At 36.8% G+C, this 25742-nt stretch overlaps 2 protein-coding genes across 6 annotated transcripts; one reads left to right on the forward strand and one right to left on the reverse strand.

Moving 5' to 3' along the window:
• Positions 1-2105: 2105 nt before the first annotated feature.
• On the forward strand, positions 2106-4466 carry LOC139857787 (glycine-rich RNA-binding protein 4, mitochondrial-like). The gene is made up of 5 exons (XM_071846630.1): positions 2106-2229; positions 2819-2966; positions 3069-3137; positions 3532-3638; positions 3832-4466. Exons 2-5 carry the CDS (start codon positions 2831-2833, stop codon positions 4195-4197), a joined length of 678 nt encoding a protein of 225 aa, XP_071702731.1. The 5' UTR covers positions 2106-2229; positions 2819-2830; the 3' UTR covers positions 4198-4466.
• Positions 4467-5316: 850 nt separating this feature from the next.
• Positions 5317-10558, reverse strand: LOC139858809 (protein RIK-like). 5 transcript variants are annotated; one of them, XM_071847649.1, is made up of 12 exons: positions 10412-10558; positions 9889-10126; positions 9512-9610; positions 9337-9371; positions 9184-9259; positions 8928-9023; positions 8761-8847; positions 8462-8555; positions 8265-8379; positions 7397-7829; positions 5974-6181; positions 5317-5844 (listed from the first exon to the last, which is right to left on the reverse strand). In XM_071847649.1, exons 1-12 carry the CDS (start codon positions 10477-10479, stop codon positions 5720-5722), a joined length of 1674 nt encoding a protein of 557 aa, XP_071703750.1. In that variant the 5' UTR covers positions 10480-10558; the 3' UTR covers positions 5317-5719. The 5 variants fall into 5 exon arrangements, 4 of the variants coding, with proteins under 4 accessions (XP_071703750.1, XP_071703749.1, XP_071703751.1 ...); XM_071847648.1 differs by having other exon boundaries at positions 9889-10129; XM_071847650.1 differs by lacking the exon at positions 5317-5844 and adding an exon at positions 6447-6558 and having other exon boundaries at positions 6054-6181; positions 9889-10129.
• Between the last annotated feature and the right edge of the window lie 15184 nt (positions 10559-25742).

The following is a 25742-nucleotide window of genomic DNA, read 5'->3' on the forward strand; positions in this document are numbered from 1 at the left end:
GTATATTGTTATAGGTTCGTGAATCAACCAGTGGCCAAGTCTTACTTCCCGACGAAGTAAAAATCTGTGAAAGTGAGTTATAGTCCCACTTTTAAAATCTAATATTTTTGGGATGAGAATACATGCAGGTTTTATAAATGATTTACAAAATAGACACAAGTACGTGAAACTACATTCTATGGTTGAATTATCGAAATCGAATATGCCCCTTTTTATTAAGTCTGGTAATCTAAGAATTAGGGAACAGACACCCTAATTGACGCGAATCCTAAAGATAGATCTATTGGGCCTAACAAACCCCATCCAAAGTACCGGATGCTTTAGTACTTCGAAATTTATATCATATCCGAAGGGTGTCCCGGAATGATGGAGATATTCTTATATATGCATCTTGTTAATGTCGGTTACCAGGTGTTCACCATATGAATGATTTTTATCTCTATGTATGGGATGTGTATTGAAATATGAAATCTTGTGGTCTATTGTTACGATTTGATATATATAGGTTAAACCTATAACTCACCAACATTTTTGTTGACGTTTAAAGCATGTTTATTCTCAGGTGAATACTAAGAGCTTCCGATGTTGCATACTAAAATAAGGACAAGATTTGGAGTCCATGTTTGTATGATATTGTGTAAAAACTGCATTCAAGAAACTGATTTCGATGTAACATATTTGTATTGTAAACCATTATGTAATGGTCGTGTGTAAACAGGATATTTTAGATTATCATTATTTGATAATCTACGTAAAGCTTTTTAAACCTTTATTTATGAAATAAAGGTTATGGTTTGTTTTAAAAATGAATGTAGTCTTTGAAAAAAAGGTCTCATATAGAGGTCAAAACCTCGCAACGAAATCAATTAATATGGAACGTTTTTAATCAATAAGAACGGGACATTTCATAGAGGTCAGTACCTCATTGTGAAATCGATGAATGATGTATTCGTCCAAAGGGATTTGGACGGGTCATCACATCGGATGACCAACGTGAGGATATGATTGTTCAACATATGGGTGCAAAAATCATTAGGTGAATCGTTGTTGGATTGAGACATTTTTTGTGTATGAAAATTTGGGGTAGTAAGTTGGATAATCTGTATTATTTTGTATAGAATGATTGTGTAAAATATGGTATGAAATTTATTGTGTTTATAGTTGAGTAAAAGTACTTTCAAAAAATTAATTTTTAAAAACAAATAGCTCTTTTCACTGTTTTTAAGATCTACTTTATTATTATTGTTAAACTAACGACTATACTTCAAAAAAAAAAAAAAAATATATATATATATATATATATATATATATATATATATATATATATATATATATATATATATATATATATATATATATATATATATATATATATTAAATGTGGGTCTCACATGTGTCAGCGTCAAGGTGCACCGTGGGATGGCTAGCATGGCCTTGGTGCGTTGCTACCTATCTTCGTTAGCGTTTAACGCACGTCAACTCTCACTTTTTAACGTAGTTAGGAACTTGCCTTAGTACGTTTGAACTTGAAATGAAGTTTTAAAATACGAGTTGTTGTCAACTTTGACCTCTCAAACATAACTCAAAAGTAACAAGTAATGCCACAGGTCAATCAATTGGCACTATACCAATTGATGTTGCAATTAACTTATAAGAGTACAAGTAGCAAACATCAAAACTTGAGAATATCATATAATGTACGACTTTTAATACAAAGGTAAAAGCTGTTTAATCAAAAATAATTAATCCAACCAAGTATACGGGTTAAGGGTCAGACGTGACGATAATTTTATTTTTTATGCAAGTTTTAGTACGAGGATAAATTTAAATGTATATTCGATTACTCGGTCCGTATATTCGAATAAAGACCCGAATTTTATATACCCCATTTAATTTTGATTTTAATTTTAATTAATATTAAAATACAATATACAATATATATATATATATATATATATAATATTACTCCATGGTAAGTACATTGAGACCCGAATACACGTGAGAATACCCGTTTATCTGCCGGTTAATTTATAAAATGAAGACCCGTAAAATTTGAGTTCGGATTTAAGACGGATTTTTCTTAATCGGATTTGAATCCGAGATCACATATACTCAGGCCCATACTCGACTAAATGCCATCCTACTTAGGCCCGATGCCATCCCTCAAGTCTTGATATTCACCTGCTTCGTTGACTTAAAAAAAGGAACAACGAGTGCCACCGTTTGTAGGTTTGTCACCATAAACCCTAAATTTCGTAATTTTATAGTTTTATTTAATTAATCGATCATGTTTAAGTTCATTTTTTTGGTCGGACCTGTATCTCGTTATGTTTCATTTGAGTTTAGTGGTTGCTTCACTGCATATTAATTATGTTTCATTTTATGTATATATCTGAATCTGATCTGATAGTTTTGTTTGAACATTATTCTGCTATGAATACATCCATGTACGGTGCATGATAGTAACTACCAGTAGTTAATGATATTGCTAATTATAGTTTGTACTGATCTAGTATGTAATTAGGTATGCATACGAACTTCGATTAATGGCTAATTTGTATGTATTTTTTTTTTCTTTTTTTTTTTTTTTATATTTGACTAGTGGTGTCTTAATTCTATGAGATTTGTGAAAACAAATGTGATAACACAACAAATTAAAAATAAAAATATATAAAATTATAAAGTTATGGGTGCTATTAGTTATGTATATGAACTTTTGTTAGATATTTGAAAGCAGGAATACATGTTGCGCCATTTTATTTATTTATTTGCACACTCAATTTTGTAATTTAACACATTTTTTTTTGTTTATTTTTAGTTCTTGTTAAAAATGGCCTTTATTAGTAAAGTTGGTAGTCTGCTTAAACAATCGGAAATTAAGCATGTTAGCGTTGGATTCTCTTCCACAAATTCTCCAATTTATCAGGCGATCAGAAGCATGTCGTCTGCTAAACTCTTTGTTGGAGGTGCGTAATTTTGCATTTTATTTGTATGTCTTATGCGGAGGAGTGTATATATATTCGTAAATCAGGTCCGGAATAACGAATTTGTATTTATATCCCTTGCAGGACTTTCATATGCAACTGACGAAGTGGGATTAAGAGAAGCCTTCCAGCAATATGGCGAAGTGATAGATGGTATAGATTCATGACTGACTTTGATCAGAATGTATGTCAAATTAGAGTTGGCAATTTTAACCCATTTACTTATGACTTTGTGTGTATAGTCGCCCAAATGTGTAATCATATTTTGAATATTTAATAGGAAACAGAGTATTTGTGAAAGTTTATATTTGGTAAAGCATATCCAGCTTTATCATTTATGGATTTTTTTTTTTTTTTTCCCTTCCCAAAGGGTGTTTCTGGGCAATTCGGCCTAACACACACCAAAAATTACTTGTCACAGTAATTTGTCCAACCCTCCCTTTTGCAACCACTACTACATCAAATGTTGAATTTGTATAGTTTTGCCAATTTGGATTTACTGATATCATTAGATGTAGATTTATTACAAGTGTTATGATTTTTGCAGCCAAAGTTATCACTGATCGTGATTCTGGTAGATCTCGCGGCTTCGGGTTTGTTAGTTTTACATCATCTGATGCAGCTAACTCTGCTCTTCGGGACATGGATGGCAAGGTATTATGCATCTTCAAGTTAAAAATTTGGTTTACTTGTAATCTGATTTTTTTAATGATTTTGTGCACAAGTATGATTGTGGGAGAACACATAATGAAATGATAACTGATACTTTATCTGGATATACTTTATACACCATTAAGGATTAATCACACATACTGACAGATATTTTTCTGTTGGTGATGAATTTCAGGATCTCCATGGTCGAAGGATTAGAATCAACTTTGCAGAAGAGAGGCCTCGTCCATCATTTGGTGGTGGCAGATATGGTGGCGCTGCTGGTGGTGGTGGATATGGAGGCTTTGGTGGTGGCGCTGGCGGTGGTGGCTATGGAGGCAGTGATGGTTATGGTTCTAGCAACAGGAATAATCTAGGTGGGTATGGTGGTGGGAATCATAATGTTGGTGGTGGAGAGAATTTCTTTAGCGGCGGTTTGAGTGGTGCTGGCGGGGCCTCACCTGGCGGTGGCAATGAAGGTGATGATCTGAACGAGGATTTAGCAGGAAAAGGTGGGGATGACTTTGAAGAGGATGATTATGCAAACACTTCCAACAAGTGAGCATGGAAGTAAATACATAGAAGTATGGTGTCCCTAAGCTGAATAAACTAGTCTTTTGTTAATATGTTATGATTTTAGTTTCGGTGAATAAGTACAACTGTCAAGTGAAGTGCGGTTCATTCAGATTAATGATAAATCTGATGAGATTTGTCATTTCACTATTCGAGTTTTGTTTTCTTGGTTTAATTTGGTTTTAGTAAACTGAATTTTATATTTTGGTGCCAAAGTAGAGTCCCCTGGTTTTGTGAATGAAGCTGGACTTTTAACTACTTGCTTTTATTTGTTGATCCCTACTTGTTAGTTGTAATAGGGAGGGCACTGGCTGAAGTGCTAGTGTTGCCATCTGACTATTGATGAGTCACATATTTTTAACTCCAAATTCTCATAAGTAAAATTAAAAACAGTTCTGCCAAAATCTTTGTGGCATCGAACTGTAATAGTGTAATCATTTAAGTTTCATGGGCGTCTATAAGAGTGCAAGATAGGTTATCGAACAATGCCTGATATTTTAAAAGGGCTTGAAATTTTTTAAACGTAACCTTTTGTATACACTTGTTTTGCTATCAAGTAGGATAAAAACAACTCGCAGCTGGAAAAATAAGTTTTTATTTTCTTCCGACACAAATTAACACAATGATTGATTGACATGAAATGTCACAAACAATTATGATTGACATATATACTGAACAATGATAACTTGTTTTGCTATATATAAGAACTAACTGTTTGTTAATATTATCATTTTATATGTACAGGAAATTTACCTCTACAAGAAGCCAATTTTATGTCAATGACCATTGGGATATCTATCATATCTGGCTATCCTACTGACACTGCATCACCAATTACTATCGAGTAGTTATTGATCTACTAGTCTTCCATTGCACCAAACGAAAAAACTCAAAAAACAGAAAGTTCTGAAACCAGAACGTCACAACTAGGATCCCACAGACCTCTAATCTGACTTTTTTTTAACAGAGCATTAGATATAAACTTTAAAGGGAGATATTGTGAGGAATCAAGCCAGACTCTACTATTCTGTTGATTTGTTTATCTTGTTTTGTTATTTAGCAGATAATACATGAAATGGAGAAGATATGGAAGGAACTGAGTTCAAAATTCAAAAATGAAGTCACCTTCAAGAATCATTGCCGTTCATCAAGCAGTTAAGCACTCATTGCAGCTTTGCCGTTTTCTTGTTCAACTTGTGAGCATTAAGCAAAATTGACATACATTCAATTCAATTCAATTTAATTTAATACTACTTCAAACCAATATAATACTACTTCCTACCAAGTACAGAGTTATTTGATGTAAAATAATACCAACAAGATTGCTGTAAACCCCCCTGAGCTTTTGTCTGTTAAGCCTTGTATACAACTGAAGACCATGAGTTATAATCTTGGCATTCTGTTTTTCACCATTAGGACAATTCTCGATACTCCCAGTACTATGACTACTGTATATACGCAGGCAATACACTTTGACATTACAGGTTACATACAAGCAAGAAGTTGCAGTTTCACACAGCCCAGAAAGGTTTAGAAGCTGGCAACACTTTTGAATTCTTCGTTATAGGGTCTTTGATGGTCTCCTCAATGTCATCATCATCTTCGTCTCCATACTCCATAAGACTGATTAAAGTTTCTGAAATAGTTTCAAATCATGAGTTGCAAACAACGCCCAAATCCAGACGGGTATTGATAATTTAAATTCAGTAAATTGTAAAATGGTAATAAAATCGCAAATTGCAAGTGGGTACGTTTGTAAAATTACCAGGTACTGATTTGGGTTCTGGTTTGGAGGCGCTATTTGACTCAACCACCTTCGTGACAGGAGGCGGCGGGGGCATGGTCCTTGAAGGCGGTGGAGGCATGGTCCTTGGAGGTGGTGGGGGCATCATTCCTTTGGATGATGGCTGGACCAGCTTTACCGGTGCTGGCATTGATGATTTAACTTCACTCGGCTTTAAGATTTTTGATTCCTGTAAAGTCATTAGCACAAAATCCAACTGGATTCTTTTAGATCTAGGACAAGAATATAATAACAAAAACCAACAAAATAGAATGAGCACTTCAAATAGTGAAAACTACAAAAGCACAACTCAAAATAGAGTTTCATTGTAACATTGAACAAGATACTGTAGTTGTACGTTGCATACGCACATGCAATAATGCTTTTCCTTTTGAAGTATGATAGTCTCTTCAAAGAAAGAAAATTTAATTTGAAAACGTAACGTGTTTTCGTGCCTGTATGAATGGATTGCAATATCAGATAAACAAATAATTATGCATGGACTGCCATGCATAGTGAATTCCAGTTAAAAGCACCACGCAACGCCAGTCTCAGCATACGAAAACCCTGTGAAAATACAAATGTCCAACAGACAGATCCACTATCAGCTGTTAACTTCATAAAAGGTCAGAGAAAATACCTGTAATATTAAGTAATAAAAGTCAGATCCAGTATCAAGAATAAACTAATCAATAAATAATACATGTGTATCAAAGAAATGGCAATCTAAAATGAACCATCAATTACCCTAAATTGCTATCTTTTACTCAAATAAAAAAAACCTAATTCACAGCATAAAAAACCCCAACTTATATCAGCATTTCACATCAGTTATTTCTAAATGTGCCAAATCAATGTATTGGGCTGATACAGGTATAAACTCTCTAATGGGTCCGTATAGCTAAAACCAGATTCGGTCAGATGTGTAAGAAAAATTCTAGTAGTAAATTTACAGCCTCCTAAATTACATTAACTAAATAAACTGAATATTATTTGGAATGTAAAAAGGAAATTCTCAAGTACATCTACAGCCTCCTAAATTGCTCTAACAAGATAACAAAAAAAAAAACAGTTTGGATGTGCAGTTTTTGCAATCATAAAAAGGTAGTAGGTTTTCCCTGTTCGGGCTACCCGGGAGGGAAAGTAATCCGACCCCATACTCTGATGTATGCAGCCCAGCAGGATTACTCCCTGGCTGTTTCCAACCCTTTCGTGGCCACCACAATAGATTCGTCCTAGACAGGATTCGAACCTGAGACCTCTTGCAAGGAACTCGGGGCCCCAACTACTAGGCAGTTTTTGCAATCATATTTACTACAATTATTTATGGTGATAAAAAATTGGACAACCTAGTGCTGTTAGAACCATAACCATACATACACCCGCAGGAAACGAACATAGATACCTGATTTGTTTTCAAAGGCCCGTCCGCAGCAACCGGCAGTTCCTGAAACTTCCGCTTGTGAGGAAGTCGTTTCTCTTTCTCGATGACGGTGCTTGTAGTTGTACCAATCTTTTGGGTTGCGGGAATTGTCGAATTCATGGGAGAAGTTGATTGTCTAAGGGCCAACGCAACTTGTTGCAAAGGGGTGGCTTGTGGATAAATTCCACCGTACCCGTTGTAGCTTGTACCATGGCTCAATGATGATTGAGGATGAGAGCTCACGCCTGGTAAGCAATGCCCGTTTGAAAGGAGGGTGGATGTTACCAAAGAAGTTGATGGGGTTTGAATGAAGTCTGAAGTCAATGATGCTGAGTTGGCAGTTATTTGGGCAATACTTTCTCCAGCCAACTGCTTCGGCGGTGGGACCGCACCATAAACCTTAAGCGACGATACCCTGGGACAGTGTAACTGTAGTCAGTAATAGTCCTCTTTGTATAAAAGTAGAGATGACGAAATAGATAGGGTCAGTTTGAGTGTTTGACTCAAAATTATTTGTCCAAGCATGCCAATAATTTTTTAGAATAAGATGTTTGTTATATGATTACAAAGTATACAACTTTAACGATAATAACTTTCTGATTTAAAAATTAGAAGGTATTACGCATTTGGAAAAAAAACTTCTACTAGTTTGACACTTCCCTTATAATTTTTCTTTACTAATTTTACCCATTTGACCTGCTACTTTGTTAGAGATAAACAGTAACCCAAATAGAACTTAAGAGATGCCTAATACTTCAATCATTACTTTTACAATAGAAAGGGACATGCACAATTTAAAATCCCATTGTAAGATACTGAAACTATTCATGTTCATGCACAAAATGACTACCTAGAAGCACCACACTCTGCACAAATTGTATCTAATAGATTCTCAGCCAGAAGCTTTGCACGTTCAAGGCTCTTAGGATTACTACTTGACAAAAAAAGATGCAACGCCTGCTGTTCTGCAATTAAATAAATGCATATTGACAACTTATGATATAGAACCCGGAAAAGTAAAAACATCACAAAACTAATTAGTTTTACCTTCAGGATTTGAACTTGTTGAATTTCCTGAACCACGCCCTCTTAGTAAGACAGTTGATCCTGTTTCATTCATAATGTGATTTACATACTGATCCTGCATTTACAAAACCCAACCAGAAGCAGCAAAAAGAACTCTCCCAATCGCATGGAGATGTCAGGGAAAGCTTGAAAATTAGAAACTTTCATCTTCATCACGTGTATAAAAATAAGAAGCTTCACTAAAGTAAAGAACAAACACAAAAGCAATACACACACATATTGATATAGAGTACAATATATATCTAGAGAGAGAAGCTCACATTTGGTCCACGTATACGAGCAGTAATGTTCAAGGAGGGGTCTGGTTCAAAACCCAAAAACACTGATGTGCTAAATGGTTGAACAAACTAGAAGAAAAGAAAAAATATATCCAATGTCACATTTAGGTAACACTGCCATAAAAGCAAGTCATCAAATGTCATTTTACCTTTAATCCGTTGGTTGAGGCACCCTGTTTCATGATGTCCTCTACCATGGCAGCTGCCTGATCAACTGCTTTAATCCTGTCTGCTGTTGTTTCCAACTACAACAGTAAACAATAGGCTGGATGAACAGTGATTTCCAGTATATATGATAACCTAAAGAACTCGTGTTGCGATTCATTATCTCAAACTAATATATACAATAGCTTCTCCATCCCAATAGGCTGGATTGCTGGAAAAGGCAACAGAGGGCAAACTTACATGGGTGCCGGCTGAAATGTGAAGATATAATGGTTTCTCGCCATCAGATGGTGCATTTGGTGGCCGATATTTACCCCTTCAGAAGCCATTCAGCATCATAAAAAAAAAAAAAAAAAAAGGTATCATAAATTCATAACCCAGTGAGCTACTTACCTAGTTATCACTATGGCACCAGTACATTTCTGAATCTGCAAAAGTTGGAAGTTGCAATCAGGATGAGGTTACAAACTTGTAAATCTAATTCTACCCAAAAAGAACATGTCTCAAGTATATCTTTGCTAATATAAGTTAGATTAAATATGAGATAAACAGTTGAATACATCCTTACATCCTCTTGCGTTAGGCGTTTAGTAAGCTTGTAGCGAACAGATGACTCTGCATCATTTATGACAATCTCTCTTGCTATTAATTCCTCCTGAATCTTAGGCTACAAGAATGGTGTATGTTTGTTACGTACTTATAATGACCATCTAGTTGATACTTTATACTCCTAGAGAGCAGCAATTTTAAATACACTTTCTATATTTAAAGCTCAAAACCCCGTATAAACATTAGTAAAACACTAAAAACCGCATTAATGGCGTTTTGACCAACTTATATTGCTCATATCCCAAACCACAAGTGACAAGATAGATTAGTTACAGCGATGATTCATTTATAACGTAACAGATAGAACAAAAACTAAAACTTTCCATCGTATCTTACTTGAATCTTTTGAACCATGGACGTAACTTGCTGCTGCATCGAGGGTGCCAGAAGAACCTGCTGTAAATGTCCATAGCTACCAATTAAAGGATTAATCAAAGAAGCCGTAGAAACCGGAGCCACACCAGCATGCGTGGGCCCAATAAACGATCCAACGTTGCCAAATGAAGGGATTCCAGATACTGCTATTCCAGTTGAAACCAATGACTCGGCTGGTTGATCCCACTTACTCTTTTTCCTGCTAATAAAGTAATCCATCAATAACATTTCCAAAATTAAGGCTAAAATAAACTTTCAAACGTTGTAATTAGCATTAGTATAATGTATTATGCAAGTAAACCACACAGAATATGAAAACAAATTACATAATCAGGCTCTAATGAACTAAAAAAAGTCAAAGTTTTAACTAATAAACATAGGTGATTCTTAAGTAGCTAGCAGCATTGAGATATACAAACAATAAATGCGATTTAATTCATTTAAAGCAATAACTAGGGTTTTATAATGTAAGAAATCGAAAAACCTTTGCTTCGTGGTAGATGAATCTGTTAATTCAGGCATGGAAACCCTAGGGCAATCGTCTGCTGTCATGTTTACTGATTGAAGTACAGTTAATAACTGATTTCTCCGTTCACAAAATTTATGGATTTTAGGTATTTGGGGATAAACAGACTTGGTACCAAATACGTTTACGAATTGGCCCGGGTTGATGGATGTCTGCCCGTTTAATTTCACAAATTTGCCCTGGTTTATGTGTAAATCACAATATACACCCTGATGCCTAGTTTGTGTATCAAATGTTGTGTTAGAGAAAATTGTTTGAAAATATATTGAAATTTTACTAAATTTCTATTGTATGCATAAGACTTTCGAATCTTCTATTGTATTCATTTAACTTTTTAATTTGTACCATTGTATACATTGCATTACCTATACTTTCAGTATCCGGTTACTTTTTAGTTTTGTTGTCACACAGGATAATAAAATACGCATTTATATAAAGATTATGCTTATGTGGATAAAAATATAATTCTTTTGTATACATATACAATTAGGGATGGCACCCGCGGGTAACGGGCACAGATACTTAATATCCGCGACCCGCCCGACAAGATTTTTCTTTACCCGCGGGTACCCGTTTACCCGCCAACGGGTAAAATTTTGTACCCGTACCCGCGAGCCGCGGGTACCCGTGACCCACGGGTATAGAAAATTTGCACTTTAACTAAATTTTAATCAAGGATACCCGCTACCCGCGGGTAAACCCGCGACTAATTATGAAAATACATTAAAAAAATTAAATTATATATTATATAATTAAGTATATGTATGCGGGTAAACGGGTATACCAGCGGGTAGCTCAAATGGGCATCACGGATTGACGGATCGGGTTTTACCCGTGACGGGTATTAGATACGCGCGACCTGCCCGCGACCCGCCAACGGGTACAAAATTTTACCCGTCTCGTACCCGCGTGTACATTTTTATATAAATATCCGCCCGTTACGGGCATGGGTACCCGCGGATCACGAATTTTTTCCCGCCCATTGCGATCCCTATATACAATTATTGATTGTCATAGGATACCATATGAAGTTACCGTGTACATTAACAAAAATAAAAGGTTTAAAGCCAAAAATATGCTACAAACTTACACAAATGTACCGATGTCGCCCACAAACTCATTTCCGTCCTACTGTCGCCTACAAACTTTCAAAAAATATGCTAATATCAACATTTTATAGTTTTGACCTGTTACATACTAATTTTGACCTGATATTTTTTTTTAATTTTTTTTTAGAATTAAGATCCAATCCACGAACGACACGTGTTGATTTTTAACCAGTTTAGCCAGTCGCAAGTCATTTTTGTTTACATTGGTACACTTTTTGAAAGTTTTTGTTTACATCGGTACACTTTTTGAAAGTTTGTAGGCGACAGTTGTGACAACCCGGAAATTTTCGACTAAATTTAAACTTTAATCTTTATATGTTTTCGACACGATAAGCAAAGTTTGTTAAGATAAATCTCAAGAATTTTTAACTGTGTTCATACATTCATTTAACCTCGACCAAATTCCGACGATTCATGAATCATTATATAAATGGATATGATTATATATATGTATATATATTATAACTTGAGAATATTAACAAAGTATTAAACGTATAAAACTTTACATGAACGTATTGTTTTAATATGTTTATTGATAGAATTAGAAGATAATATCAAATGATTGATTTATCAGATACATTGTATGATTACTAGTCTCTGTTGAGAGGTCCACTTTGATTAAGAAACTTTATCTTTTTAACGGTATTCGGAATAATTGGTAAAGTGATTTACAAGTAATAACAAAAGTTAGTGGAGATTCCTGTTTAATTTTCAATGCATGCTTTACAATAATTGTCTCGTGTCTCTTGATAGGTTAATTATTTAGTTTTCATGTACCAACCCAACCCGTTATTCAACCGAATACGCAAAATATTTTTTTTTTTTTTTTTTTTTTTACAAAGTTCAAGTTTACAGGCAAATGGAGCACCGCTCCATATAGGGGAGCGCTGCTCCGATCCCTGCTGTCCCAAATGTCGTTTTCCCGCAAAAAGATCTCCCGCTTCCCGACACTTTTAGACGAAACACTTTTAACAACATTTAATAATAGTTAAAACTAACACGTTCCAATAATAAAACGAGTTTTACGACACCGGGCCCACATATGCCCAATTTGCCCTTTTCGTACAAAAAACAAACTCCGACCACATGACTTTTAATACAAAATGAAGCCGAGCATGGCGATTGGGGATACGCTACCCAATCCTAATCAAAACCAAAAGCAAGTCTTCTAAGCAACTACGCAAGTCCACTAGTTCCCACGCTTACCCGAGCCACCGCATCCATACAATCTATAAAAATGTAAACAACGAGAGGGTAAGCTGACGCTTAGTGAGTGAGAATATACTACATACATATATATGCGTAAAATTGACACGCCACACAAATAATCAAATAATGCATACCGAAGCATCCAAGCATAAAGGCAAGCTAATCTAAGCATGCCGTACGATCACTAAGCAACAAGCTAACAACATCAACAATGAGAAAGTTCACCAACGATAATGTGAACAAATGCCAATAAGCTACACCCGGAGGGTTAGCTACATCACGACAATACAACATTATACGTATACAATATTTAACATGCTAAACAATCACAAACACAATATGGTTAACCATAAACGCTATGGTGCTACTACTCGTGGTTCACACCATACGCATTTGAGTCATACTCTTTTATAGTGCTACCGGCTCGTGGTTCACACTCGATGCTACCGGCTCGTGGTTCACATCTTATTTTATAGTGCTACTGGCTCGTGGTTCACACTCGATGCTACCGGCTCGTGGTTCACATCTTATTTTATAGTGCTACCGGCTCGTGGTTCACACTCGATGCTACCGACTCGTGGTTCACATCTTATTTTATAGTGCTACTGGCTCATGGTTCACACTCGATGCTACCGGCTCATGGTTCACATCTTATTTTATAGTGCTACCGGCTCGTGGTTCACACTCGATGCTACCGGCTCGTGGTTCACATCTTATACTCGTCACATATATGTCATGGTACCACCGGCACGTGGTTCATACCATAACATCCACAAACAAATACGCCATAAACATGAACGCATAATTATTCCACTCACAATATTAACCCTTCGCCATTGGGGTTATATAATCCACATCACACGCCCATGTGATAACGTACACACAAAGTGTGCACCTCGTCAAAGGTGGTCAACCAAAACGCACAACCGTGCCAATTGGACCTATACACAAGTCCATCAATCCACCTATATGTGAAGTGAGCTCTATGACCGAGAACCACTTCACCCGACCCGCACCCATCCTACACATACATATGCATATAGGATATTAACACTCACCTTGTCGCCTTGAAGAATGCCACCGAATAATCCGCAATCGCCGATGGAATGTACCTATTCCATTTATCACATAACAAGTAACACAATTAGGGTGGATATACAAATCAACCCAAATTGACAACTAGTGCAATTTCGACCCAAATGCACTTCCAAGCACAAACCGCGTCCAAACTAACCAATAATCACTAACACAAGTGAGAATAGTCCTAATATACCAATTAAACCCAATCATAGGTGTTAAACACCTATCTTGCCCAAAATGACACTTAAACCCTAATTTTGACCCATAAGGAGTCAACATCGCGCCATTAGCAAGTTTTGACACCAAAACATATTTAACTCGGTTCTATGCTTCAACTTAATCCATTTTAAGTTTATAAACCTTATTAAATCGACAATTGGGTCATAATCATCAACAAACCCTAATTTTGACTCTAGTCAAAATTAGTCAACCACAAGAACCCTAATTGTCTCCAAAACATAAATAATCACTAATACTAGTGATTATACACCATTTACAAGTCTTAAACATGGTTAAATCATTAACCAACCCAAAACCCTCCAAATATCAAAATAGCAAGTTTCCATAAACCCTCTTCATCAACTAAATGGGTTTTACAACTAACAATCTCAAAACCCTAACATTGAATCTCAAATCAAACAATGAAACTCGGAGTTAGAACTTACCAATACCGCCAAAATGATGTCGTTGATGAGATGAACAACTTTAATACTTGAGGTTCGACCCGAAACACTCTTCTTCTTCTCCAATTGGAGCTCTCTCTCTCTCTCTAAATCTCTCCTCTCTCTCTAGGGTTTGAAGATGAGAGTGTTGATGAGTGAAATGTGATCCACAATGATCAATGGATCAGTTTTGATGACCCCAAACCGACCCCAAGTGAAAAGACCAAAGTACCCCTCATTTAAACCCTTTAAAAATGCTGAAAATTGCATCAGACACAATCGGAGCGCCGCTCCAACCTTCAGGTGCTGGCAGTCGAGGAAAAACAGTTTTCAATAACTTGTTTTGGCCATAACTTTTCGACCGTAGCTCCGTTTTCGATGAATCAAATATCGTTGGAAACGTAATAAGATTTTCTTTCCAATGGTAAGGCTTTGAAACATCAAATTAAACTTTATTTGGGGTTGAGAAGATACGTACACACCTTGTCACTTCAGACAACGTCCAGTTTCCCTCGACGTTCGAGCAAGCAACACGTACATGCGTCGTACACTTCATACACGCATCGTACACCATAAATACATTATGTACCATAAATATTTGGGTCTTACAACTCTCCCCCACTTAAACTCGATCACGTCCTAGTGATCTTCTCCACTTAACCAATCCGGACCTACTCAACGGTCCTCAATCATAAGTCCCAATCCGAACTTTCCTAGACAATTCTTCCCAATGAATCACCTTTAACAACTAAAATCGTCACCCGCGATTTATCAAAACCACAATCCGAGCACTAAAACCTGCTCAATTCCCCATATCGGGAAAAACTCAACCAATCTCGTACCGAGATATCAATTCCTTAACGTACCTTTACCAAGGACAACGCTAAAAGCGACCAAGTCTCAACCTGAAGTTAACAATCCGAACGTTGAAGATCAAACCACATGAATCCTTACAGATTACACTTACCACTAAACTTCCTTTGTAGTGCGCAATACAACCAACACGCCACTATCCTAACATCATAAGCAACGGCTAAAACCAAAAGCGCCCAAAACGACTATGGAAACGCTAATCCTAAGGTGTACAAAATCGACTATTGTCACACCCGTAACAACATGTGAGCGAAACACGGCTATCACATCACTAATCATACAACATGGTCCTCACGATCCTACCATCGGTGTATAAAACAACCGATAGATCACACCACACGGTCCTTACGACCCCACCATCGGTGTATAAAACAACCGATAGATCACTCAACACCGGATGAAGTCAGCAGACCCCGTCAATGGTCATGCTTCACCGATATATCACTACTCCCATGATGAAGTCAGCGGACCCCGAACGGTCATGCTTCACCAATCACATACTCCCATGATGAAGTCAGTGAACCCCGAACGGTCATGCTTCACCAATCACATACGCACTTTTAGCCTCGAACAACGAGTAGTGCAACATCGCGCTCTGCTACACTATAATGAACCCTAACGGATACCACTAACCATCTACACAATCGAGCAAGAACCACCTATATCAAACATAGGTACAAACAATAATTCTCTAAAAGAGAATCCGACACACACATCCCTTAACCGAGGGATTTCACCTTGCTCGCCAAACACGTCCATTATCTCTCAACGAGATTTACCACATTACCACCTCGGTGATAATTTCCAAATCCAAAATCATAAGTACAATTTAACCAAAATTGTACTCTACCACAAATCGACCAAAACTAGGTCCCAACACAAGTTTCGGATTTACTAAAAGCGTCATCCGAAATCTCCCACCAAAACATCCTCGTGCGGGAGTGTAACTCCCCCACTTGGAATTACGTTCCATAACCACAATTTGTACAACGGTACAACGCTACCAAGGGTAGACTTTACTAACAATTGGGTTCACACGACCCATCACCATATCTTGCTCCAACCTTGAGCCTACCAAGGATCTTAACCTATCCTTAAACACTTCGAACGAAAAGCGTACCACAATTTACACAAACTATACTCTCGCAATCATCCTATTGCTTTGGTTTGTCAAATTTCGCCTAGTCACTCATGTACCTAAGGGTTTCGCTTCGGTACCCTAAGTACAATGTAACCGCGACACAATCGGAGTCGAACACCACGCTAGTAGGTATAAGAGAGGCACCTAATGTCACGTCATGTAGACTCCATTACCAACATATATCGAGGTCCAAAACACTCGATCTCAAGGGTTCCAACCACCCGGCGAACCTCACAGTTCATCAACTTTAACACGAGGGTGAACACGCTCTAACATCCGAACACCTAAGCCCACCCACATGGCTTGGTAGAAACATTTCCCAATACTAAGGAATGCTTGGTTGCACCAAGTCTTACGCCCTTCGCCCAACAATCAAAACGTCACCATAGGGTACTTCCATTAGGAACGTCACCCATGACGATAACATGCACAACACGATGCATTTAACATACTCCAACTCAACACGGCACATAATAAATAATCAAAGGACATATTTATTAAAACGAAACATACTTTAATGTCTCCTTGCCGCCCCCGTCCCCGCTAACTCGGGACATTTTGATTTACGATGTCCTTCTTCTTGGAAATTGAAACATACCGTGCCATCACCCTTTGGCACCGGACATTCCCAAGACTTGTGACCCCTCACGCCACAATTGTAACACCTAGACGCACTAGAATCTGATATACCCGTCCTTGTACCACCCGTGCTCACGCTCGGACCCTTAGTCCTCTTACTTGGAGCACCATAAGAAACAGCCCTTCACTCACTGGAAGGTTCACCAACCTTCGATCGCGAATACGACTCGAAACCTCTAGCTGCGGCGAATAACTCCGCAAACGATTTCGCCTGAACTCTGCTAATCTTACTCTTCAAGTCATCATTCAAGGTTCGATAGAAATCTTGCATCAACAAATAATCATTCCCCAAATACTCCGGGCAAAAACGAGCCTTCGCCATAAAGGTCGTCTTGAGAGTATTCAAGTCCATAGAACCTTGTTGCAAATTTCGCAACTCATTACACATTTCTGACAAATCGGCTGAAATTCGGAACTCCTCGAAGAATTCCTTCTTAAACTCGTCCCACGATAACACCATAAACGTTTCACCACCGACAAGGTCAATCTTACCATCCAACCAATCCTTCACCCTACCCTGCAACAAACTAGTAGCGAGTCTCGTCTTCTTCTCGGAAGGGCATTCAATAGTGCGAAAACACCCTTCGACATCCAAGATCCAAGTTGTGCTCACTAAAGGATCCGGTTTCCCGTCATACATCGGGGGGTTAGTCCTCATGAAGCTCTTAAGACAACGCTCCATTTCACAACTACTCCGAGATTCGGAATACTTCCTATCCATTTCTTCCCGAAACGCACTCATTTACTCCGCAACGGCGGCCGCAACTCTAGCGTTAAACTCCGCGTCGTTCGTCACAATCCCGTTTCCCGTCGCCATTCTAAGGAATGCAAAGCGATTAGATCACGAACGTATAAAGTTATACACACAACACCGCACCATCTTGCTAAACACTCGTCGTACATCACTTGCTAGAAACGATTTGCACCCGTAATAAGGTTTGTAAGTCCTTATTATGCACACACGCCGTATCAACTCGTTAGTACAACGACCGCCTCGCTCGATGATATAACAAGCACAAACAAAATTCTACGCGATACAAACACACGCGAGCATTATTATCACATCACAATAATATATTAATAATATCCGCATTACTAATATAAACGTTAGTCCACCTACAAACAAGACACTAACTATAACCCATTCCGACTCGTAATCCTACAAGTCCCGCAACAATTAAGCACACACAAAAGTCTAAGTCTAGGCACCTATCTCAAGTCACCTAAATCCCTTAGACCATGCTCTGATACCACTTGTAACAACCCAACCCGTTATCCAATCGAATACGCACAAATTTTTTTTTTTTTACAAAGTTCAAGTTTACAGGCAAATGGAGCGCCGCTCCATATAGGGGCGCGCCGCTCCGATCCCTGCTGTCCCAAATGTCGTTTTCCCGCAAAAAGATCTCCCGCTTCCCGACACTTTTAGACGAAACACTTTTAACAACATTTAATAATAGTTAAAACTAACACGTTCCAATATTAAAACGAGTTTTACGACACCGGGCCCACATATGCCCAAATTGCCCTTTTCGTACAAAAAACAAACTCCGACCACATGACTTTTAATACAAAATGAAGCCGAGCATGGCGATTGGGGATACGCTACCCAATCCTAATCAAAACCAAAAGCAAGTCTTCTAAGCAACTACGCAAGTCCACTAGTTCCCACGCTTACCCGAGCCACCGCATCCATACAATCTATAAAAATGTAAACAACGAGAGGGTAAGCTGACGCTTAGTGAGTGAGAATATACTACATACATATATATGCGTAAAATGAACACGCCACACAAATAATCAAATAATGCATACCGAAGCATCCAAGCATAAAGGCAAGCTAATCTAAGCATACCGTACGATCACTAAGCAACAAGCTAACAACATCAACAATGAGAAAGTTCACCAACGACAATGTGAACAAATGCCAATAAGCTACACTCGGAGGGTTAGCTACATCACGACAATACAACATTATACGTATACAATCTTTAACATGCTAAACAATCACAAACACAATATGGTTAACCATAAACGCTATGGTGCTACCGGCTCGTGGTTCACACCATACGCATTTGAGTCATACTCTTTTATAGTGCTACCGGCTCGTGGTTCACACTCGATGCTACCGGCTTGTGGTTTACATCTTATTTTATAGTGCTACCTGCTCGTGGTTCACACTCGATGCTACCGGCTCATGGTTCACATCTTATTTTATAGTGCTACCGGCTCGTGGTTCACACTCGATGCTACCGGCTCGTGGTTCACAATCGATGCTACCGGCTCGTGGTTCACATCTTATTTTATAGTGCTACCGGCCCGTGGTTCACACTCGATGCTACCGGCTCGTGGTTCACATCTTATACTCGTCACATACATGTCATGGTACCACCAGCACGTGGTTCAGACCATAACATCCACAAACAAATATGCCATAAACATGAACGCACAAAGTGTGCACCTCGTCAAAGGTGGTCAACCAAAACGTACAACCGTGCTAATTGGACCTATACATAGGTCCATCAATCCACCTATATGTGAAGTGAGCTCTATGACCGAGAACCACTTCACCCGACCCGCACCCATCCTACACATACATATGCATATAGGATATTAACACTCACCTTGTCGCCTTGAAGAATGCCACCGAATAATCCGCAATCGCCGATGGAATGTACCTATTCCATTTATCACATAACAAGTAACACAATTAGGGTGGATATACAAATCAACCCAAATTGACAACTAGTGCAATTTCGACCCAAATGCACTTCCAAGCACAAACCGCGCCCAAACTAACCAATAATCACTAACACAAGTGAGAATGGTCCTAATATGCCAATTAAACCCAATCATAGGTGTTAAACACCTATCTTGCCCAAAATGACACTTAAACCCTAATTTTGACCCATAAGGAGTCAACATCGCGCCATTAGCAAGTTTTGACACCAAAACATATTTAACTCGGTTCTATGCTTCAACTTAATCCATTTTAAGTTTATAAACCTTATTAAATCGACAATTGGATCATAATCATCAACAACCCCTAATTTTGACTCTAGTCAAAATTAGTCAACCACAAGAACCCTAATTGTCTCCAAAACATCAATAATCACTAATACTAGTGATTATACACCATTTACAAGTCTTAAACATGGTTAAATCATTAACCAACCCAAAACCCGCCAAATATCAAAATAGCAAGTTTCCATAAACCCTCTTCATCAACTAAATGGGTTTTACAACTAACAATCTCAAAACCCTAACATTGAATCTCAAATCAAACAATGAAACTCGGAGTTAGAACTTACCAATACCGCCAAAATGATGCCGTTGACGAGATGAACAACTTTAATACTTGAGGTTCAACCCGAAACACTCTTATTCTTCTACAATTGGAGCTCTCTCTCTCTAAATCTCTCCTCTCTCTATAGGGTTTGAAGATGAGAGTGTTAATGAGTGAAATGTGACCCACAATGATCAATGGATCAGTTTTGATGACCCCAAACCGACCCTAAGTGAAAAGACTAAAGTACCCCTCATTTAAACCCTTAAAAAATGCTGAAAATTGCATCAGACGCAATCAGAACGCCGCTCCATAAGGTGGAGCGCCGCTCCAACCTTCAGGTGCTGGCAGTCGAGGAAAAATAGTTTTCAGTAACTTGTTTTGGCCATAACTTTTCGACCGTAGCTCCGTTTTCGGTGAATCAAATATCGTTGGAAACGTAATAAGATTCTCTTTCCAATGATAAGGCTTTGAAATATTAACTCAAACTTTATTTGGGGTTGAAAAGATACGTACACACCTTGTCACTTCAGACAACGTCCAGTTTCCCTCGACGTTCGAGCAAGCAACACGTACATGCGTCGTACACTTCATACACGCATCGTACACTATAAATACATTATGTACCATAAATATTTGGGTCTTATATTTCATAATATTGAAAACGTTTTATGATATAGATGAAACCTTTTAAAGAATGATTTTAGAATATATATATATATATATATATATATATAAAATAAACTTTGGATATATATATATATATATATTTACTTTTGAAAAACTGAACGTTATATCGTTAAATAAAGATTTCGATTATATATATATATATATGTTATACAAATTTCTAAACAAATGATATATATATTTTACTACATAATAAAGTATAATATTAGCAAATATTAGTGTAGATATAAAACAAATTAATTTATATATATAAATTGTGGTAAATGGTGTCAAAATGTGATTGGCCAATTGGGTGCGTTAACAGTAACCTTCACCCGACCCAAATTCGTTTTACTCCCTCCTCCTCCTTTAGGGTTTATAAACGACATCTCCTCCCACAATACTCTGGAACTTTCTTCTTCCTTCTTTCTTCTTCATCCCCAAATCATCCAACACCATCAAATCCATCTTTCTTCTTCATCAACCATTTGTAACATCAAAGAAAATCCTTCCTCCTCAAATTTATCCTTTGTTTAACTAGCCTAAAACAACCGGCTTACTCCACTTCTTATCACCCAAATTAATCACCCGCACACCCTTCTTCCATATTAATCACGTCTACGACATCCTATCAAAACTACTCCCACCTCCAGATTCTTCTGGGACTTTCTTCCCCACAACCCCTACTCCAAAACCCTAAAATTACCGCTTACAGGGACAATAAACTTCATCAGTAAATTCAAACCCTTGCTCTAACCCACCACCCACACCTACCTCTTGTAACTTGACCAAACTCAACGCCACCACCACCGCAAATGCCACCCCAACCGCCAATGGTCAACGCCACCCCAACCGCCAATGGTCAATGCCACCGCCACCACCACTACCACCGCCATCGATCTCACTGCTATTTCTACCTACGGTCTTGATTTTCCAATGAATTCAAATCTACTTTAGTAAGTATTACTTTCTTCATTTTTGTTTACACAAATAGAGTATTAATCTCTTAACATGTATCTTAACATCTAGCTTACATATATTTGGCTATTTGATTTCTCGATTATTTTTAGAACCCTAGATATTGATTTTAATTTTTATTATATGTTTTGATAAATGATAATTGATAACATTAAGAAAACAGATTGAAAGACCGAAGATTGCGAATTTGTAACAACCCAGTAATTACTTCTAATTGATTTCTAATCAAACGTTGTCAATCCGATTCATACATAAAATGGGTCTTATAGTTTTTGCAGGTATCCAATTCTTCTTTGGGCTACAATGGTTGAACGATTCTAGATTTTTTCTGCCACTATTACCTGACAAGCCCAAGGTACACTGAAAATTAGGATTTTATTTATTTGTTTTTTATATATATTTTTTGGCCATGTTGCTGAAAATCTACAGTTGCTCCAAAATTCATGTAAAAACAGCCATGATATGATAAAATGATGTTGTGATGGAGATTATGTTTGTTTAATGAACACCCCTATGATGTAGACCAAGTGTTTGATTAAATTTCAAGATAACAACGTGTACTTCGTTTTTAGCACTAACATTTTATATGCTTCAATACATATGTTACTACATGTTTGTGACCTCTGAAGCCTCTATAAATTTTTTCCTTATCATATTCATTTTAAAGTTTAGATGTGGGTCGTGTAACAGTTTCAACCCCTCTATATACAATTAGGTTGATTTGGTTTTCGCAATTAAAAAGCAAGAGTTCCATCAGACAACAGTTTGACCACTCATTTTGCATATCAAAAGGGGTAACTTATTTAGAAACATGTATTTTATGTCGACTCTTAAACATCTTTATTGATTGCTTTTTTATGTTTTGCAAGTAAATAATATGATCACAAGAAATGTGAATGAAGATATACGTAATAACAACATATTGCATATGGCTGCATGTGGGATATGAGACCGTACACTTTCTCATTACAGTTTTAAATGGCCACTTGAAATCGTAGAAATCATCAATGAAAGAGTATGCATTAGATCCTAATCACTTTACAATTTCATTTTGTGTATTCGTATTGACATTTCATTGTATGTGTAGCTAATGAGTTATTTTGTTTGAGTTTAGGCATGTATTATACGGTACTGAAATACATGACCGCCACATTCGCCATAGCAATGCGTAATATTCTCCTCGCGTTGACATTTTTCATGGCATGGAATCATCAGGTACAACGCGACTTGGTAAATTTATAATCAAAACTAGCTTTATGTGCTCTTAGATGGATTCAAATGTGAAAAAGTTGGCAAATAACTTAAATCATAAACACATCTATTTCAGGTGTAGCTTTTGATTGAATAACTAACTTCTTTGTTGATTACTTTTGTTTATTTTGTATTAAACCAGTATGTGCCTTGAGACCTGATGATGCAAGAAAAATTATCGAAGCCAAAGTATATCACAAATGGGTAGCTAGAAGCCCACCTGACCAAACTCCACTCCGTCATTGTTGCCTTCTCTTAGATGAAAAGGTAAATTAAATGTGTAATGTTACATAAAACTGCAACATGCGCAACCTCTGTACAACCATTAGTGGTTCAAATACAGCTTATGCCATATACGTTTCAGGTAACACTATTGGTTACAAATTGTATTTAGTATCTTTTACTTAATCGTGTGTTATTTCTAATTTGTTGTATTGAAGTACCAGATTGAATTATTCAATTCTTTTAATTGCAAATTGCAAATATATATTAAAACAAAACTTTCTAGAATGTTTCAAATTATCATCAAGCAGCTAATAGAGTAGAAAGTAAATCAACCCATTTAGACCCCTTTTAACCGTTAAGTCATTTTGGGTCGGGCAGGTTGTTTCTTTAATGTGTAACGGTTTACTTCCTTAATTTTTCTATAAATGTTGGGCTACAAGTGATGCATTATAGATATACTTTAATCAATTTTTGACCTTTTAACTAATTTTTTTTGGTTTGTTGTTGCAGTTTTGTTGGTTCTTTCTCGAGTACTTTTGCTGCTACATTTCAATTTCTCGCTCAGTAAAGGTAGATGGTTAATTTATTTTGTTGTTTACTTTTTTGTCTATCTTTGTTTAGTTTTCTGATCTTTCTTTAATAACATCAACGCTTCATTGACATTGTAATACCAAGCTCAGCATACAAAAGTTGGAGATACTACAGCGAAGAGACCAAAAAACGGCAACATGTGATACAAAACCCAAGCTCGCTACAATTCGGTTATCGTATCGTAAATCCAACAGTCTATTTGAAAATGGAACCAATGGTCACCGCAGCAACGCGTGATCTGTTTGCTTAGGCTTTAAGGTTTGAATCACAAGGTGGTCCAATCATCCTCTCACAGGTTCGATTTCGTTTTAACTCTTTTGATCGTTACGTAGTTTGCAAAACTGTTGCTAATCATAATGATGTATGTTATAAAAATGATCATGTTAAATTACATCTCGCTCATTTTTCCGTCTTTTTTTCCCTAACTTTTAGTTTTTCCTTTTACTAAATCATTAGTAGCGTTAAAATGATACTAATCCGCTGTGAAATGCGGACCACGAAGTGCAATGGTTCTATAGTTGATAATGCTAAAAACGAACATATATTTCATAGCATTATCCCTCAAGAAAGACAAGCTTTTAGTTGCAATTGTTCTATTTACAAGTGATATTCGTTTAAATAATAAAAGGTGAAGACAAAAGACAGATTCGACGAATTGAAGACGCAAACGACCAAAAAGCTCAAAAGTACAAAATACAATCAAAAAGGTTCAAATTAATGATGAAGAACGTCTAAAAATGACAAGAGTACAAGTTACAAAACGCAAAGTACACGATATAAAATAGTACGAAAGGACGTTCGAAAATCCGGATCCGGGACATGAGTCAACTCTCAACGCTCGACGCAACGGACCGAAAGTTACAAATTAATTATGTATATAAATATAATATAATATATAATTAATTATATAAATTATATATTTATATTATATTTATATTATTAAAATCCGTCGGCAAGTAAAGATCCAAATTGGAGTGAGCTGGAAATTCAAACTCCGCGACTCGCGGAGTTTGAAGGGGAAATTGACCGCGACTCGCGGAGTACTCAAATCCAAATCTGCCTATAAAAGGCAACGCATTTTGATCGTTTTAAATATCCTAATTCTATCTATCTCTCAAAAACGTATATATATATATATATATATATATATATATATATATATATATATATATATATATATATATATATATATATTATATATATATATATATATATATATTAATTTTAATTTTAAATTTCAATAATAAGGGTGTATTAGCGAATGTTGTAAGGGTGTAAGTCGAAATTCTGTCCGTGTAACGCTACGCTATTTTTAATCATTGTAAGTTATGTTCAACCTTTTTAATTTAATGTCTCGTATCTAAGTTATTATTATGCTTATTTAATCCGAAGTAATCATGATGTTGGGCTAAAAATATTAAAATTGGGTAATTGGGCTTTGTACCATAATTGGGGTTTGGACAAAAGAACGACACTTGTAGAAATTAGACTATGGGCTATTAATGGGCTTTATATTTGTTTAACTAAATGATAGTTTGTTAATTTTAATATAAAGATTTACAATTGGACGTCCCTATAA

This window comes from Rutidosis leptorrhynchoides, chromosome 7 (assembly GCF_046630445.1).
Source record: "Rutidosis leptorrhynchoides isolate AG116_Rl617_1_P2 chromosome 7, CSIRO_AGI_Rlap_v1, whole genome shotgun sequence".
Classification (NCBI taxonomy): domain Eukaryota; kingdom Viridiplantae; phylum Streptophyta; class Magnoliopsida; order Asterales; family Asteraceae; genus Rutidosis; species Rutidosis leptorrhynchoides.

Coding starts and splice junctions, on each gene's coding strand:
- LOC139857787 (XM_071846630.1), top strand. CDS start 2,831: ATGGCCTTTATTAGTAAAGTTGGTAGTCTGCTTAAACAATCGGAAATT. Junction 3,138..3,531: donor ATATGGCGAAGTGATAGATG/GTATAGATTCAT, acceptor TGATTTTTGCAG/CCAAAGTTATCACTGATCGT. Junction 3,639..3,831: donor TTCGGGACATGGATGGCAAG/GTATTATGCATC, acceptor GATGAATTTCAG/GATCTCCATGGTCGAAGGAT.
- LOC139858809 (XM_071847648.1), bottom strand. CDS start 10,479: ATGACAGCAGACGATTGCCCTAGGGTTTCCATGCCTGAATTAACAGAT. Junction 9,611..9,888: donor CCATGGTTCAAAAGATTCAA/GTAAGATACGAT, acceptor CCATTCTTGTAG/CCTAAGATTCAGGAGGAATT. Junction 8,380..8,461: donor AACAAGTTCAAATCCTGAAG/GTAAAACTAATT, acceptor ATTTAATTGCAG/AACAGCAGGCGTTGCATCTT.